General features: G+C 41.7%; 1 protein-coding gene across 1 annotated transcript; it reads right to left on the bottom strand.

Moving 5' to 3' along the window:
• Window positions 1-10,710, bottom strand: idh1 (isocitrate dehydrogenase (NADP(+)) 1). The gene is made up of 9 exons (XM_061723227.1): window positions 10,599-10,710; window positions 9,637-9,758; window positions 5,949-6,240; window positions 5,306-5,408; window positions 3,297-3,474; window positions 3,059-3,210; window positions 2,790-2,930; window positions 2,521-2,683; window positions 1-728 (listed from the first exon to the last, which is right to left on the bottom strand). The coding sequence occupies exons 2-9, from the start codon at window positions 9,756-9,758 to the stop codon at window positions 635-637; spliced, it is 1,245 nt and encodes a 414-aa protein (XP_061579211.1). The 5' UTR covers window positions 10,599-10,710; the 3' UTR covers window positions 1-634.
• Between the last annotated feature and the right edge of the window lie 6,066 nt (window positions 10,711-16,776).

The raw sequence follows: 16,776 nt of genomic DNA, 5'->3' as shown, positions 1-16,776 counted from the left end.
TAATATTGAATCAATTGATATTTAATGAACTGTTAATGGTTCCAGGTAGTGTGTTTAAAAGTTGCATGAGAGGAGACAACCTCCGTTTAAAGTCTTTATAATTTGAGGTGCAGGAGAATAAAACTTCATGGAATGTGTGCTCACGCAGCTCATCGGTGACAGACAGGCCGACTGTGCTTTGTTTTTCTGGCACTCACACATAAAATGCTGCCTGAGGTTCTGTTAACACAGTAGAAAGGCGACGAAGATGACGAGAGTCCACTCGTGACTTTGACACAAACTGAATAAGGCAGTGGAGGTCCGGAGGCTCCCTCAGCTCGTCCAGCGCCGACTGCCGACGGATACAGACGACACTTAGCTAGTGCAAATCAGGGTGAAGAAGGGCACCGAGTCGTCGGGTCGGAGCCCCGTGTGTGTCCTGGAGGTCCTTAAACTCTGTATCGTGTGTTCACCATCACAGGAATGGCCTTTTCGTTCTTCTGGGGTACCAGAAGACGCAGATCTGAGATTCCCGGAAGTCTGGGAGGACGCTCCTCCAGCAACTCCAGTTCCTGTACAGATGTGTCTGTGTGCACGGGCGTATACGTGTGGGTCTGTGTGTGACGGCTGCAGCTGGGATGAGGACAGGGCAGGCTCACAGCTTGGGCTGGTTGGCGAGCTTCACCTTCAGGTTCTCTGCCAACTTGTCCAGGAACTCGAAGGTGTTCAAGTAGTCGGCTCGTGTCACGCTGGAACGAGAGAAGAGCAAGTCTGCTGAAACGCTCTGATTCTCACAAACTTTAAACTTCTTTCAGTGAAGAGGACAGATTAAGAGTTTAGCTTCATGGTCATGGAGCTCATTAAGAATAAAAACCAAAGATAGACTGCAGCTTTATTGGCTGCACATGTATAAGTATAAACTTCTTCAAAAGTCAGTGTTCAAAGAGTTATTAAATTAACTAACTTGCAGCATTGAAGTCATGAACATTGGTTTATAACCCAAAAGAGAGAAGAAAATGGCTTTGTACTTACCTGGAGAGCAAATAAAACAACAACAACTCTGCACACTGTCAACATTTCCAGAGGAGCTTTTATGGAATGTGTCCAGTCAGAGTAAAGCTTTCAGAGATGGGACCGCCCCTTTAGTCTTGATGAAACACTAACTTGGTCAGTATTTAACAACCACACCAGTGTGGGTGTCAGTGCTGAAGATGTTTAACATCATCCATTCTGGATGCATGAGAACAAAACACCAGAACCAAACCGGAACCTTCTTTGCAGGACATTGCTGACACTAAATGTTTCTAAATAAATGCCAGCCTTGTTCTGTTGGAGCCGACAGCTATGAAGCCATTGCTGATGGAATATGAGGAGGTCTTCTGCTGGAAGATCCACAAACATACCCGGAGGGGGGGGGGCGTCTGAGGAGTCATCTACAAGCTTCGCTGGGAACAAGAAATCAGCTGATGCCATTTCTATTACTGTCATGATTATCCCTCTCAACCATAAAGAATCGATTGATATAAGCACGGTCGGCGTCTGATATCAATAAAATCATGACGACGAGCTTCTGGACATTTAACAATGTGTGTCCATTACGTGCTAACCTAAGGGACGTCCTGAAGTGATGCAAAGTATCACTATCAAAATGAAGGAAAAGGACTGAGACAAGCCAGAATTACTGACGATCCACTTTCTGATGAGATCAGAAATGTCATCTTTCCAGTCTTATTAGGAAACCTTATTGTACAATGTTTTCAGGCAGCTGATGCATAAATGGTAAATGCAGCCAGCGGCAGGTTGCATCAGCTGATTAACATTGATGACGGGCAAAAATTAACCTCAACCAATTCCTGCTGCTGCCACTGGCAGATGTGATATGCCAGTTTGTCTTCTTGATTCCTCTTTATTCGTATACTGTGTGCAGATAAGCGGAACAAGTGAAAAAGTTGTGCATTCAATGACCAAAGTGTCTCGTCAAAGGTGTTGGGGGAACGGAAGCATGACGCCATGATACTACTACACAGTCAGAAGCAGCTTTTTAGCCAAAAGAAACTTTCTTTGGTAAAGAAACTGGCTGATGGACATAAGCAAAACATGTTCTTCTTATGCCTCAATTTGGACTTTTCCTTCACCCTAATAGCAGACGATCTGAGGCCCAGAAAGAAGTGAATGAGAACATACAAGCGAATACGACAGAACAATCTCACAGCACTTCATCAGTTGGGGTCTCATTGCAACTGTTCCACAGACGGACTACTAGAACCGGGAACTTCACCCTGAGCGTTCCTACCATAATGTTTCACATCATCTACCAGAGACCCGGGAGCTTGAGGGGACTACGCAGCATTTTAACTGTTCCTATGACTGAGCTCCTCTAGATTGACATCTGGAGTTGCTCTAAATGCCCAGCTGCTATCTCCAACACTGTTGCCTTCACCTGGCGGTGTAGCCGCCGTTTCAACCCCTTGTTGCCATATTTAGTTCAAGTAACTTGTTATAAATTAATCTAAATGTAGCCCCACAACACATGTGACTTACTTTGGCATGCCTTTGATGCAGATGGCCAAATCCTTGGTCATGAAACCAGCCTCGATGGTCTCGACGCAGACGGCCTCCAGACCCTCAGAGAAGGCCCTCAGCTCTGTGTTGTTGTCCAGCTTTGCCCGGTGGAGGAGGCCCCGTGTCCACGCGAAGATGGAGGCTGAGGCAGACGGACGCACAGTGGCAGCAGAGGCGGTTGTGAGTAAATCCATACTCGATTACAACATCAGAAGTGTGCGTTTTCAGGGAAGTGCTTATTGTCCTACCAATGGGGTTGGTGGAGGTTTCTTTTCCCTGCTGGTGTTGTCTGTAGTGGCGTGTCACTGTGCCGTGGGCGGCCTCCGACTCCACTGTACGTCCATCGGGGCAAATCAGCACACTGGTCATCATTCCCAGGGAGCCATAGCCTTAAAAACAACAAAAACTCACACATTTACTTCAGGAAATCTTAAGCAGTAAAGACTTTTTCCCACGGGGCGATTATGAGGTGGTTCAAATGCGTGACTTGTGACAGAAACGCGCTTGTTTCACCAACCTTGAGCAACTGAGTCAGACTGGACATCCCCATCGTAGTTTTTGCAGGCCCAGATGAAGCCCCCCTCAGATTTCATGGCTTGAGCTACCATGTCATCTATCAGGCGGTGCTCATACCAAATGCCTTTGGCCTCAAACTTAGAACGATATTCCCTAGAAAAAAAAGAAACAAACATCACATAATAAATGAAAAAAACTCTGCTCTCCATCTGTGTTTAGTGAACGTGTGTGCTCCTTACTTCTCATAGATCTCCTGGAAGATGTCTTTGAAGCGGCCGTCGTACTTCTTCAGGATGGTGTTCTTGGTACTGAGGTACAAAGGCCACAGTTTGGTCAGAGCCATCTGGAAGGAGCTGTGGGCGAAGTCCCTGATGGACACGTCAGTGTTGTACATCCCCAAAGCTACGCCCCCCGTGCCTGCAAAACACACCATCACACACTATTCACCCTGTGGATGTTCATGTCAACACTACAAATGAATTAAACTTATATCTAAAAACAAGAGCAGCTAAAAGTTACATTTGGGAAAAAAAAACAAGCTTCATTTATAATTCGTGCTATAAAGTGAGCTTTATATGAAATTGTGTTTGTAAAAAAAAAAAGTCTACATCTGATTTATACTTTAATTTATTATCATTCTTCTTTTGTGTCTGTTTCAAACTCGAGCAGTAAACAGAGGTAAAACCAGACTGATCAAATTAAAACTAAAGATTAAAAGATTAAAAACGAAACATAAGTGAAGTTTTGTTTTAACTTGATGTTATGTCAAATTTAAAGCTACAAACCCCCAGAATGCATCAGGACTGCTGAAACTCAGCTGCTCTAAATCAAGGTTAAAAGCCTTTTTATTTACTGCTGCATTTCCCAAAATGCACTGTAATGTTTATTACTTGCACTCCATCTTATTCTTTTTTAATATTTTTAACTTTTATTCTGCGTTTTAACGCATCCCCCTTTTAATGCACTTTCTAATGTTTTTATGTAAAGAACTTTGAATTGTCTTGTACGGTACATAAAATCTGCTGTACAAATAAACCTGCCCTAACTTGTAGCAATTCTAGCAGTCATTAACCAACATCAGTATAAGGCTTCGGTATTTCATGTCTGGGTGCATTCATTGTTTTAAATCTCTTCAGCATCAAAAGTCCTGCAGAGGTCCAAACTTTTTATCATTAATCTTGTCTTAATTTCATCAGTATCCTTCGTGCTACACATCATTTGTGTGTTTTAAAGGTGTGCAACTCTAAAACTGCTCTAAATATATAATATATATAATATAATATATAGTCCATACAAAAATACTTACTACTTATTACTTAATACTCCATTTTGGCAGCATGTTCAAACACCATAACTCACTGAATTGTTAAGCTGTAAGTTGCACAAGAAAAGGAAAAGATAAAGGTAATCTTTATGAGCGAGTTAAATGTTTAGTGACAATAAAACGTTCACGTGAAGGTTTATGCAATGTTTCCCGTTAATGGCAGATAATGGTATGTTGTGTCTTTACTTGTTTTTCTTTGATACACCTTTGCAACCCAAGTTGTAACTTATTACCTGAGTTACAATTTAGTGACTTGCTCCTCTCAAATGACTCACAGCAACGGTGTTCATTTAGAGAGGTCCCGGACAAAGACCTGGAGGTAATATTTTACTGTGCTATACAACTAGGATAAGATTGCTATTCACTCAAACATGTAAATTATTTCTGAAAGGAATGGAGGTTTGATATTTTTTACCATTCATTTAAATTTAAAAAGCTTTTGGCTTATGAGGGTCATTATTGGGTTGGTGACCCGCCATTACCAAACTCATTTTTATACCTACTGGGGGGGGACAACAAGAAAAAGTCATTTAAATTCTTTCCATCATTTAAATTCCAAGTTCATGACAGCTCTGTAAAACACGTGAAGGTTCCCCAGCCACGAGGCCAAAAAGGGCGGTGCCAGTGGTGATGTAACCGTATCTACAGCCTGATTCTTATCGAACAGGCGTGGAGGCGAGGGAGGTACTGAAGTCCCACCTCCTGTTCAGCCTCTCATTATCAGCAAGAAGCCCCCATAATCTAGCTCAGAAGGTGGAATAGTGAGCATCTACAACAGTTCAATGTGGCAGCAGCTGAGCTACTTCAAGGATCTGCTGCTACATGCAAAAAAAGACTGGTCTGGGAGGATTTTAAACATCTGCCTTGACCGAACACACAACTCATGTTTGGAAGTGCTATCGTGCATCTGACCCATTTTCTTACCCTGAAATTCATGGACTACAAACTTGACCGGCTCTCCACTTGTTGGTGTATAGATCATCTCCACTTTTCCCGGCCCAGGCACCACAAAGTCTGTGGCTTTGTACTGCGGAGACCACAGGGAGGAGGACAGAGGTTAATACCGTCGGAGGGAGTCAGATGGAGTCGAAGTTCATAGAACGACAATTGCGACAGACAAAAACACATCGACAAGACTCACTAGTGACGGTTGTTACTGCACACCCCCCCCCACCGCCATGAGTTATGTAACCTGCAGGCTTTTGACACTTCACCTGCTCTCCTCTGATGGATGAACTGTTGACTTTGGCTCATTGCCACGCGCAACGGTAAACGGAGATTTCATTGTGACACTGCGGGAGCTTTTCAAGGCTGCACAGGCGAGACATTGTGTTCTAAAAACCGTAATTATCGACCGAGTTGCTGCTGGCAACCCCACGGTGCTTGTACCGACTGTATACTAATCAGGTTTGAACATGAGTCAGACAAAGCAGTCGTGAGATTCATAACAGCTTTGTTAGAAAATGACAGAGTTGGTGTCATTTATATGTAAACTCAGAAGGATTTTGGCAACACAATTCACAAACTGTTTAAGTCTCCCACCTGAAACTCTAATAGAGTCATTTACCTGGTCTCCGTGTGCGTGTCTGCCGATGATGATGGGCTTCACCCAGCCGGGCACCAGGCGGGGGATGTTCTTGCAGATGATGGCCTCCCTGAACACCGTGCCCCCGAGGATGTTGCGGATGGTCCCGTTGGGCGAGCGCCACATCTGCTTAAGCTTGAACTCCTCCACGCGGTTCTCGTCCGGTGTGATGGTGGCGCACTTGATGCCCACGTTGTAGCGCCGGACGGCCTCCGCCGCCTCAACCGTCACCCGGTCGTCTGTGGCGTCTCGGTTCTCCATGCCGAGGTCGTAGCTTTGCACAACAGGATGAAGAGAGCAGATTTAATTAAGCCAGAAAAAAACTAAAGCACACATAAATCTAATTTAACAACAGAGTCTCCTTCAGTACAGACACTGAATACTTTTGGGCAAAACAGACTTGCTTTCATGATATCAATGGATGAGTGTCTAATTACAATATTGGTCAAATATTGTTATTTACGTCTGGAGTTTCGACTGGAGTTTCACCTGGAGACCACTTAAATTAGAAGTATAAATGGATAGCTGGCTAACGTCTCAACAGGCTGTAACGTTTATGTGTGCTGCTCTTTCAGAAAGCATTAAAAAAGAAACTCATAGCTACAATTGCGAGTTAGAAATCAACAGCTGGAGCCCAAAATATTTAGAGTAAACAAAAGCCTCCATCTTTAAATCCCCAAAGATGGTAATATCTAGAGCTTGTATGATGAAAATGCTGAACGAGCCTGATGCTAGTAAAAGGTTAAGAGGCTAAAAGTCGAGCCACTCAGCCGCCGGCCTCTACTGTCTGTCACCGGTTAATGACTGCACGAGGATGATTATAGGTCTGAAAAAGACATTTGGAATTGCAGATCAACATATAAAGACATCAGAACCAACACACAAAATGGGTTTTAATGCATCTTTAACAAAAACATTTTGGTATTAAAAAAAACAACAAAAAACTGCACCATTAGTTCAATTGTTCTCTCTTTTATTGTATTTAAAAAGGTATTTGGATGTGCACATGACAGCCCAGTAAACAGAACCGCCTCGCTCTCGAGGTACCACTGAAAGAACATTAAAGATCAGACCGTTAAACCACTGAGGCATTTATGGATAAAACAAACACGTTTAAAACTTTTAAAATCTTCAATGTCTAATAAATGGCTTTTCTGAACAATAGTACAATGAAAACATTTATATAGTTTCTTGTCAAACACATTAACGGCTTTTTATAAAGTTGTTTTCTGGATATTAATGCAGTGGCACCGCGAAATGAAACTGTAAAGCAGCATTTACCATCGTGGAGTGGAGGTAGGACCTGCAGCGTCGGCTGAAAATACCGGCTTTATAATATCTTTAAAATATACCACTGTATGACCAACACATAGTTTATGTTTTCTAAAAGTGAGACTTGAGTCCAGTATGACCTCAAGGTACATCCAAAAACGTTGAACGCTGCTCAGCAACAGCGAACACCGTTTCTAATCCCATCAGTACAGTTATAGATGGATACCATGAACAAGAGCACTCTGTTTAGAGAAACTCTTGGATTATTTCTGCTTCAGCATACTCCATTTAACAGCAGCCCCAGAGCACTAACCAGACAAGCGCTTAGATGAGCAGAAACCACTGCTTTGGTTGGCTACATGGCTGAATTTTAAAAGTATAATGACCGTGATGTGAAACATAATTACAGTGTCTTCTGACTAATTCTTTACTTGAAATGACGCCAACGCTCTCTTTCACCACTCATTTATTCTGCTCAGGTCCTCAAACTTTATATTTAAACCAATTGCTTCCTAGACCCCTCACACTACATATGTGACATTTCGGTGCTACATGTGTGTGCTGTGGCCAATTACAAGACTTGTTACAGTGCTCACATTAAGAACAGCTATTAACCTTATTCAAAGTAGCACCACTGGGCTCCGTCTGTTCCTCTTTAATGCTGCACTGCCAGCGACCCAATGAGGAGATCTGTGAAAGCAGCGAGGAACAGAGACACGCTCTGTTGTCCTCTATTGTGCAACGACCGCTGGCTTTCTGCCGACATCACTGGACGAGTTGCTCCACTTGTTCCACTTAAAGAAGCCCAGGATGAGAACCGACCCGTGAGACCTGAAAACCAGCTCGGATCGCTTATCATTCCCAGCGAGCATTAGCTTGTGGGCAACCCCCCCCCCCGCCGGCTTTGTTTAACAGCAGCTTCGACCTTTCGCCTACTTTCTTCCTCAGAAAGATGAAACCAAGCTGTGACAACACAGAGCTCAGCAAATGATGACAGACTCAATCCTGATCCAAGACGGAAAGTTTCAAACAGGGGAGTATTTATATTTGTGACATCATATGTCATTCAACAGATTGATGCTTTTTTCAGCCACCGAGACAAATCGGTGGCATATTTCCAGTGTCATTTGACTGCTCGTCTGCAAAACTGGGCAAAAATTGCATTAAGGTTGTTAAAGACCTGAATGTCCACTTTCAGGACCTCTTGCACAACAACCATTCACTAAATCAGGTTTTCATGGCAGAAAATGTAATGACATATTATTGTAAACCAAAGAAATAGTCTGGTTTGTTGAGTCCTGAGCATGAAGATAAGTACAGTGCTGCGGACAAGGTTTCGGCACCCCCAAGTCTCGAGGTCTTATCAAAGTTGTAATGATATCCACATTTATTTTCCAGTCTCTTTAAGATATAAAAAAAAAACAGACAAAAAAAACACAGGAAACCCACAATCTTAAACTTGAATAGAACAGAATCCTATTTAATATAATAACAAACATCTGTATGGGACTGTTTTCCTTGAAAAGAATAAACTTTTGCTTCAGAACATTGGTTTCAGAACAAGGTTTCAAGGTTTCTTTTTTTACATATACATATAATTTTGAGGTCAACCAATATAATATTTTCCGTGGCCAATAATTTTTTTTTTTAAATGCAACTGACCAGCCAACCAATTAATTGGATTATCTTTTATATTAGCATTGCATTTTCTATTCAAACAGAAAAAGACCAAAAAATAAATTGAGAGCTGAAGGTTTTGTCACAGTACTGTGAGTGACTGTAGCCTCACGTTAACGTCATGTAAACAAGATAGGAGTCTGAACAAAGAAGGAGGAGGAAGGTCACTGACACCATGAACAGATCCTACTGATCTGAGCAAGAAAAACCAACCAATCAGGAAGGTTTAAGCCTCCTCGTCACAACTCGATGTACTAGAGTAAAGATAACGTCCTCGAGGAGTAAAATCACACATTAACAATAATGATAATACCAGCAAAACAAATCTCTAATCTTAATTTTATCTCGTAATCATACGAATCATACGTTGCCGGCGCCTGTCTTGTCACTTAGTGCCGACCCAACTGCACTGTGATGTACTTTCATTCAATTTAAATCCAAGTTGCCATGTTTTTCATTGAAAACGTTAAAGATAAACAAGTCAAACTTGAAACTCAAGACATTCAGGATTTTTATTACCGTAATTTCTTTTTTTTAAGGACAAGAAAAGGGGCCCCTCGAAATGTCAATTACTGTCAAGTACAGAAAAAAGCGATTTACCAAATTTTCTGATTCCACCGCCTTCAAATGTAAACGTGTTCTAATGTATTTAGTCCTATATGACAGTAAGTTGAACTCTGGTTTAGTATATTAACTTAACTTCCCCCAGAAGCCTCCTCACCTGTGCAGATCCATCTCCACATAGGGGAAGATGAGCTTCTCCTTAATGAGCTCCCAGATGATCCTGGTCATCTCATCTCCCTGCATCTCCACCACAGAGCCGGCCTTGATCTTCGGAGACATCTTTACACACACGGGGAGAGAGAGCACAGAGGACGATGAAGACAGGAATGATTAAACACAGGAAGAAATATGGGGGGAAAACTGGCTGAGATTTGCAGTTTTTCTGTGCCAAAGTTTCTGAAAAGCAAACAAAACTGTGTTGCCAATGAATGAGTTCATTCACAACATGAGCAGGGATCGGCCAGGGCAGTGACTCAGCTTTTCATTTGCTCCACCGGATCAACTTAATGTTAATCTGTTTAAACTGAAAAGTCCATTAAATGAACCGGTGTAGAGAAACCCTGCAGGGTCAGGTTAGGGTCAGGGTTAGGGTTAGGGTTAGGAACCACAGACACCAGCCTAAACCCGGCTCTCACACGTCACTGCTCCTTCTGGATGTTGCATAACATCCCCAAATCCTCCAGACTACAGCTCGATGAGGAGGATCTGCTCAGACAACCAGCACTTGGGAATATACACATGTAAACGTGTGCAGTTCTCCACAGCCGGACCCGACACGGTTAATGTCTTTAACCACAATAACATGAAACATGAAACCAGGAAGGACTTTTCTGTCCACGGCCTTAACAGTTACCTTTTGTTAGCCATTTATTTACTTCGTCTGAATTAGGACACAATGAAATAGTGCACAGTTGAATTCTGTTCCTCAAACGGGCCAACGGGCATCGCATTAAATCGTTATTGTTAAAATATCTGCCTGTTTCAAGCTAGACTGGTGCAAGTCTAGCAAGAAAACAGGAAGACTGAATCGAGATAAGAGCCGAGAGCATTTAACTTCCTCCTACGTTGCCATTATCCTTTTTTTCCTGCACTAACTAGAATTCAAAGACAAAAACGTACCGTTTTGTAGTTTATATGTCCACAGTCAGCGACGAGACGAGGGAGCGCACTGATGTCAGGTCCGAGGTGACAGCACAGCTGATCAGGTTGCTGCAGGAGCCGGCGCTCACTGAGTTGAATGACAGCGTGGCCGACTAATCAGAGACAGGCGGGGAATGTTTCCACCAATCAGATGGGGCTATACAATAGGAGGAGTAAAAGGGATACTCTGATTGGTGCAGCTAAATAATTCACATTTTGTTCTAGTACACGAACAACTGAATACTGTACAGAATAGAAACGGAACTACATTTTACACTGCAGAGGATTAGGCGACGAGAGCAGGATGTACCACTGTATGTACAATTTAAAACGAGCACCACAATAAGATACAATCTGTATACGAGTAAGCAAATTAATCGGTAGCATAAGCCCATTCAAAATTAAAGTGTTAGTAGTGGGGGGTGGGTGGGCGGGGGGTTAGGGGCGGTGTCAGAAATAGCCACCATGGTAAAATGAATAGGAAATGTAGAATCTAACAATCAAACATATATCTTTCCACGTAAAATATGTATATGTATTCAATCATTACATAAGCATACTGGGCTGTACATAATGTAAATGTGTGTGATTATGATTTTCTTCAGGTTTATTAACTTCATTGATGTTTCTGTAATTATTTATTCTTTATCTTTTGTATATTCATCCTCATCTATTTTGATGAGCTCATTTATTCTTTTATTTACTCCTCTTTTTTGTTCTTCAGTCTTTTGAGTATATTTAAACAGAATTTTATTTATTTGGCACACATACAGCATTTTGCTATTTATTTTCTGCTCATATAATTTCACATTTCAAGAAAAACATTTATTTTATTTTCCAATAACATTTTTCTTGGGAAGTTGACGATTCTTTCCCCTTTCTTAAAGCTTCATTTCTGTACACTGCTCTCTGCGCACCAAGTAGCCTACCTTTCACTTTCTTGCAAACAGTTCTTGGTCTTTCTTTCCCCTACCTTTACATAGATTAAGACATAAAACTTAAGCTCTTGTCATTACAAAAAGCTATAACTTTGTATGTTTCTTTAAGAAAAATTAAATTAATAGAAGAGACCATGCAACACTCCTCATCTCAGCTTTGCCCTGTTGTTAACTAAAAAAAAAATCTGGGAAATCTTTCTTTCATACACTTGAAATGAAACAGACAAACATACATGTTTGGTTTATGAGGTAAAATAACCCCATTTAGGTGCATTCCTTTTTCCATTCTTTTTCTTGTACGATACGTTTTTGACTGTATTTAAATTATTTCTCCACATTATTATATCTCTCCTTTTTAGAGATTTTAGAGGGCTTAAACTTTATTTTCCCATTATAAGAGCTTTGACTGGTTACATTTTTATATACTGTACATAGAGAAGACCAGAAGTACTGTCTGTCCCTCTCCCCTACTTCTCACTGTTTATTTATTTTTTTTGCACAACATGGCCCTACCTGTCCTTGTATCCCTTTCCTTTTTTTCAATGTGTTTTTAAATTTCTTGCTCATTTTAAACATTTTACTGAAATGCTTTGGATTTCATCTGGCACCACTTCATGATTTCACACCCACTGAGCTCTGTTAGCTCTTATCAATCATCATCCTTAAGACCGGTTTTCCTCAACAGCACAATGTATGTTAAAGGTCACACTACTGGACTCTAATCAGTTCCTTCACCTGGACTGAAACCAGATTTTTTTTTTTTATAACAGAACTTTAACCTGTCTTTCTACAATATAACTAGACCTTTTCTGACTGGACTTTAACCCCTCTAAAGGTATGAAATCTATCTGCCTTATGTATAACCATTCAATCGATTCGCTGGGTCTCCAGCCCAGATCCTGGCGTACATACTGCAACACAATACAATCACAAAACTAAAATAAAATGTAAAGAGGAAAATTTAAAAAGTCTTGCTTTTGCTCTCTGACATGTTGTCAGCTAATTCAACTTTAAATTAACTATTTTTTCTTTATATTTTATTTTAAATAATTATATATATCTTAGAATTTTAAATTTCAATCTCCTTTCCGTTTGGCTGTCAAGACGACATGGCAGGTTTCCCCAACACCGTCATCAGCTCTGCCATGGAGGAGAAATACACCTGATGTCCCTTTTGGGTTGTCAGGAATATCTTTGAGAAAAGATTCAACTCTGTTTATATCTCTAAGCAAGACTAAAATCATTGCTGGGGCCATTTCTGACCAGACTGAAATAATGAGTTAAAAGTACTGCATTTTTCTATGATCATGGGTTTAGTCATAAGGAATGAAATGAAGAAAGACTTTCCCAATGCACATGACATTTACACACAATAGAAGAATTTACAACCCAGTAGCTGTTTCACTAAAATGTCCTTGGGCGGTCCCTGAGGAGGATAATGTTTAACCTTCCAGAAGGTTGCTGTCCACGACAGGTCATCTTCACTTCATGAAATGACTGATAACAAATACTTTTATATCCTGTTATTTTTCTGGAAGTTAAGCCTAATGAGATTTTTGTTTCACATGCAAAGCACCAATTTTGCTGCAGGAAAGACTCACAAAGTTGTTCTTGATAAAAAAAATAATAAAAAAAAGCCAAAGCGACAAAGAAACAAAAATCGTCCTGAGATTTAGCTGATGTGCTTCATTTGAACCAGTTACCTCACTTTTGTTATAGATCACTGATCTTATTCTGCACTGTTGCTAATCTTGTTTAATAGCCTCCATCTGCTGCACTCTGCACCTTGTTACCACCAACCTCCTGTTGATACGATGCAGTCAACAGGTTGCATGATGTGTGCATTACACTCTAAGCACACAACCAGAACATCATCTGACCCCATGCATTTTGCATATCAAGGTATAGTTTAAGAGAGAGAAAAGAGAATCTGTCTTGATTACATCTACACGTGACACATCGTCTCTCTGCACACAACCAGGATTAAACAGCAATTGTACCAGAATGAACATAAGATATATAAATGTCATATGACAGCTTTGAAGGTGAATAAAATGACACAAATCATTGACACATGAAACAGAATCAGATTTGCTGCCTTCTGGGGAAGCGACTGCATGTGGCTGTATTATGCAACTTATTGTGGAATGGGTTCATCTCACAGTTCCTGAGGGGGCAATTTGTGTCCAGTCACTGGAGGGGTGACCTCTGTCCCACATAGTGAGAGTATTGCAAAGAATAATACAAATAGAAATGTGGGAACACAAAAACAAATGATAAATGAATAATTACATGTAATAACATGTTAATTTAATTGCAACAAATTGACTTTAAATAAACATATGTATTCATTGTTTGTTGTTTCTTTATATTCAAATTTTTTGTCACCCATGTTCATTCTACAATAACAACCCTTCTATAAATGAACCTTATATTCCTAAATATAGTCCAATTGTTTACAAATTTAGTCAAATTATCTCTATCAATGACTAAAAAAAAAAACTAAAACTAGCAAAATAATCTAGCCATCCAACGAAATTTTCATTTTCTTGAATCAAATATTTACCCTCACCAATTAAAACTCAATTCACCTCAGTATTTTTTTTTACCTTGTCTGCACACAATTTAATGGTTGATAAAAACCTAAGGTGTATATATGTGCATTGTTACTATATTTAATATACTGTATATACATATATACGCATACATACGCATACACATACATATATATATATACACATACAAACCCAGTGTTTTTTTTTTGGTGGGGGGGGGTGACATCCGCTGCTAAACCAGGAAGCAAAAACACATGGAGGCACACGTCGAGCACTGGAAATCTGCAACAAAAACCACAAACAAAACACAAAACCGATACAGAGCCGACCAAAACACGAGCAGCATTCGACCCAAATCTCGAGATCCAATCACAATCTGAGCTAAACTACCGCGACTAACTAACCCCAAAAACTACAGAGCAAGCATGCAGGTGAACAAGCCAATGTCTATGTGTGTGTGTGCGTGTATGTATATGTCTGTGTGGCTATGTGTGTGTGTGTACTGTATGTGTATATGTATGTGTGTGTACAGTATGTATATGTCTGTGTGGTTATGTGTGTGTGTGTGTGTGTGTGTGTGTTTGTGTGTATGTATATGTCTCTGTGTGTGTGTGTGTGTGTGTGTGTGTGTGTGTGTGTGTGTGTATATATATATCTGTGTGGCTATGTGTATGTATGTATGCATGTATGAATGTATGTATATGTGTGTGTGTGTGTACGTGGGTGTGTGTGTGTATATACAGTATCTATGTGGCTATGTGTATGCATGCGTGTGTGGCTATGTGTTTGTATGTTCCGTGTGTATATGTATATGAGTGGCTGTATGTGTGTGTGTGTGTGTGTGTGTGGCTATGTGTTTGTATGTTCCGTGTGTATATGTATATGAGTGGCTGTATGTGTGTGTGTGTGTGTGTGTGTGTGGCTATGTGTTTGTATGTTCCGTGTGTATATGTATATGAGTGGCTGTATGTGTGTGTGTGTGTGTGTGTGTGTGTGTGTGTGTGTGTGTGTGTGTGTGTGTTTGTGTGTGTGTATGTGAGCGTGTATATGTATGTGTGGCTGTGTGTGTGTGTGTGTGTGTGTGTGTGTGTGTGTGTGTGTGTGTGTGTATATATATATCTGTGTGGCTATGTGTATGTATGTATGCATGTATGAATGTATGTATATGTGTGTGTGTGTGTGTACGTGGGTGTGTGTGTGTATATACAGTATCTATGTGGCTATGTGTATGCATGTGTGTGTGTGTGTGTGTGTGTGTGTGTGTGTGTGTGTGTGTGTAATAATCCTATCAAAGCTCCACCTGAAGTGTATCTATAGTGGGGGAGGGGGGGGAAACCCCGCCACCTGCGAGACCAGAGGCCAACAAGGAAGAACCCGGAACCCAGACCACCAGCAACCCCACAGAGGGCGAGAGGAGGGAGGCAACCCACCGCCAGCACGGTCCGCCCCCCCCCCAGTGGCAGCTGAGGAGACCCGCGGACAGGGCCCCCACGACTACGGGAAGAGGCAGCCAGGGATCCCGCGGCGGCGGACCGCTACCCAGGCGAACCCCGGCCACCCGGTCCGGGCCGGACATGTTGCCAGGAGGCCCTCACCCCCCAGGCCAACGACCCCCACCTGGCGAGGGGCCAGCCTGCCCGGAGAGACAGAGCCGCCCCGGCCACCGACGCGGGCAGGCGCACCTGCCCCCAGAAAAGCGGCCCTCCAGGACCAGAGGTGCTGTGTCTACACCACCTGTTGAATGTGCAGTGTCTACAGTGTTATTACAACCGTGAGGCGGGGAGTACCGGGCCACGTGGGACAATGTCCCCTACACCCTGGACACCCCCCCCCTTCAGCAATATTTTTTTAATCCCAGCAGGAAAAATGTTATATTACAAAAAGCCCAGTCTCCAAAAACGCATAGCCATTTCACAAAGTATTGGAATATATATGGGGTGCACCTGCGGTTGTACAGTTGGTGGTCCTGCCAGATGTTGAAGTGTCGTTGTGCAGGACACTGAATCTTGGATTTTCCCCCAATGACCCAGCCAGTAAAGGGTCACAAGCCATGTTCTCATAGTTCAGGTCTTATATACAGTATTTGTTGGTACCCTTCCATTAAAGTAATGATGACAAGTGATTTCTGGAACTTTCAGTGAGATTTTTGCAAGCTTTCTGACACTGGGCAGCTCCAAAATACCACTACAGCTTCACGGCACCCTTTACCAGATGCAGAAAAGCAGCCCCGAAACATAACCAAGCCTCCCCCATGTTTCAGAGAACCTACAGTTTTTTTTTTAATCTTTTGTTTTGCTGATGTGACTTTCCAAAGAGTACCAGTTGTGTCTCATCTGTTCAAAGGACATTATCCAAGAAGCTTTGTGGCTTGTCAATAATGTATTTTGACAATTTTCACTCTAGCTTTTTCTCATTTGCTTTCACCGGTGGAGTCCTCTTCAGGTGTCCACTTTGCCTCAAACCGTGATGGATGGTGTGATCTGACACTGGTGGACCTTGACCTTAGAGTTCCTCTTGAATCTCTGAAAGTTGTTCTGGGCTCTTTGGTTACCATCATCCGTCTCGATTTTTCATCAGTTTTCCTTTTGGAACCACATCTGGGGAGGTTGGCTACAGCTCTGTGAACCCTATAGACTTCTGAATGAAATTGGCACTGTAGTCACA

This window comes from Cololabis saira, chromosome 6, assembly GCF_033807715.1.
Source record: "Cololabis saira isolate AMF1-May2022 chromosome 6, fColSai1.1, whole genome shotgun sequence".
NCBI classification, from domain to species: Eukaryota; Metazoa; Chordata; class Actinopteri; order Beloniformes; family Belonidae; genus Cololabis; species Cololabis saira.
This window is presented reverse-complemented; position numbering and strand designations above follow the sequence as displayed.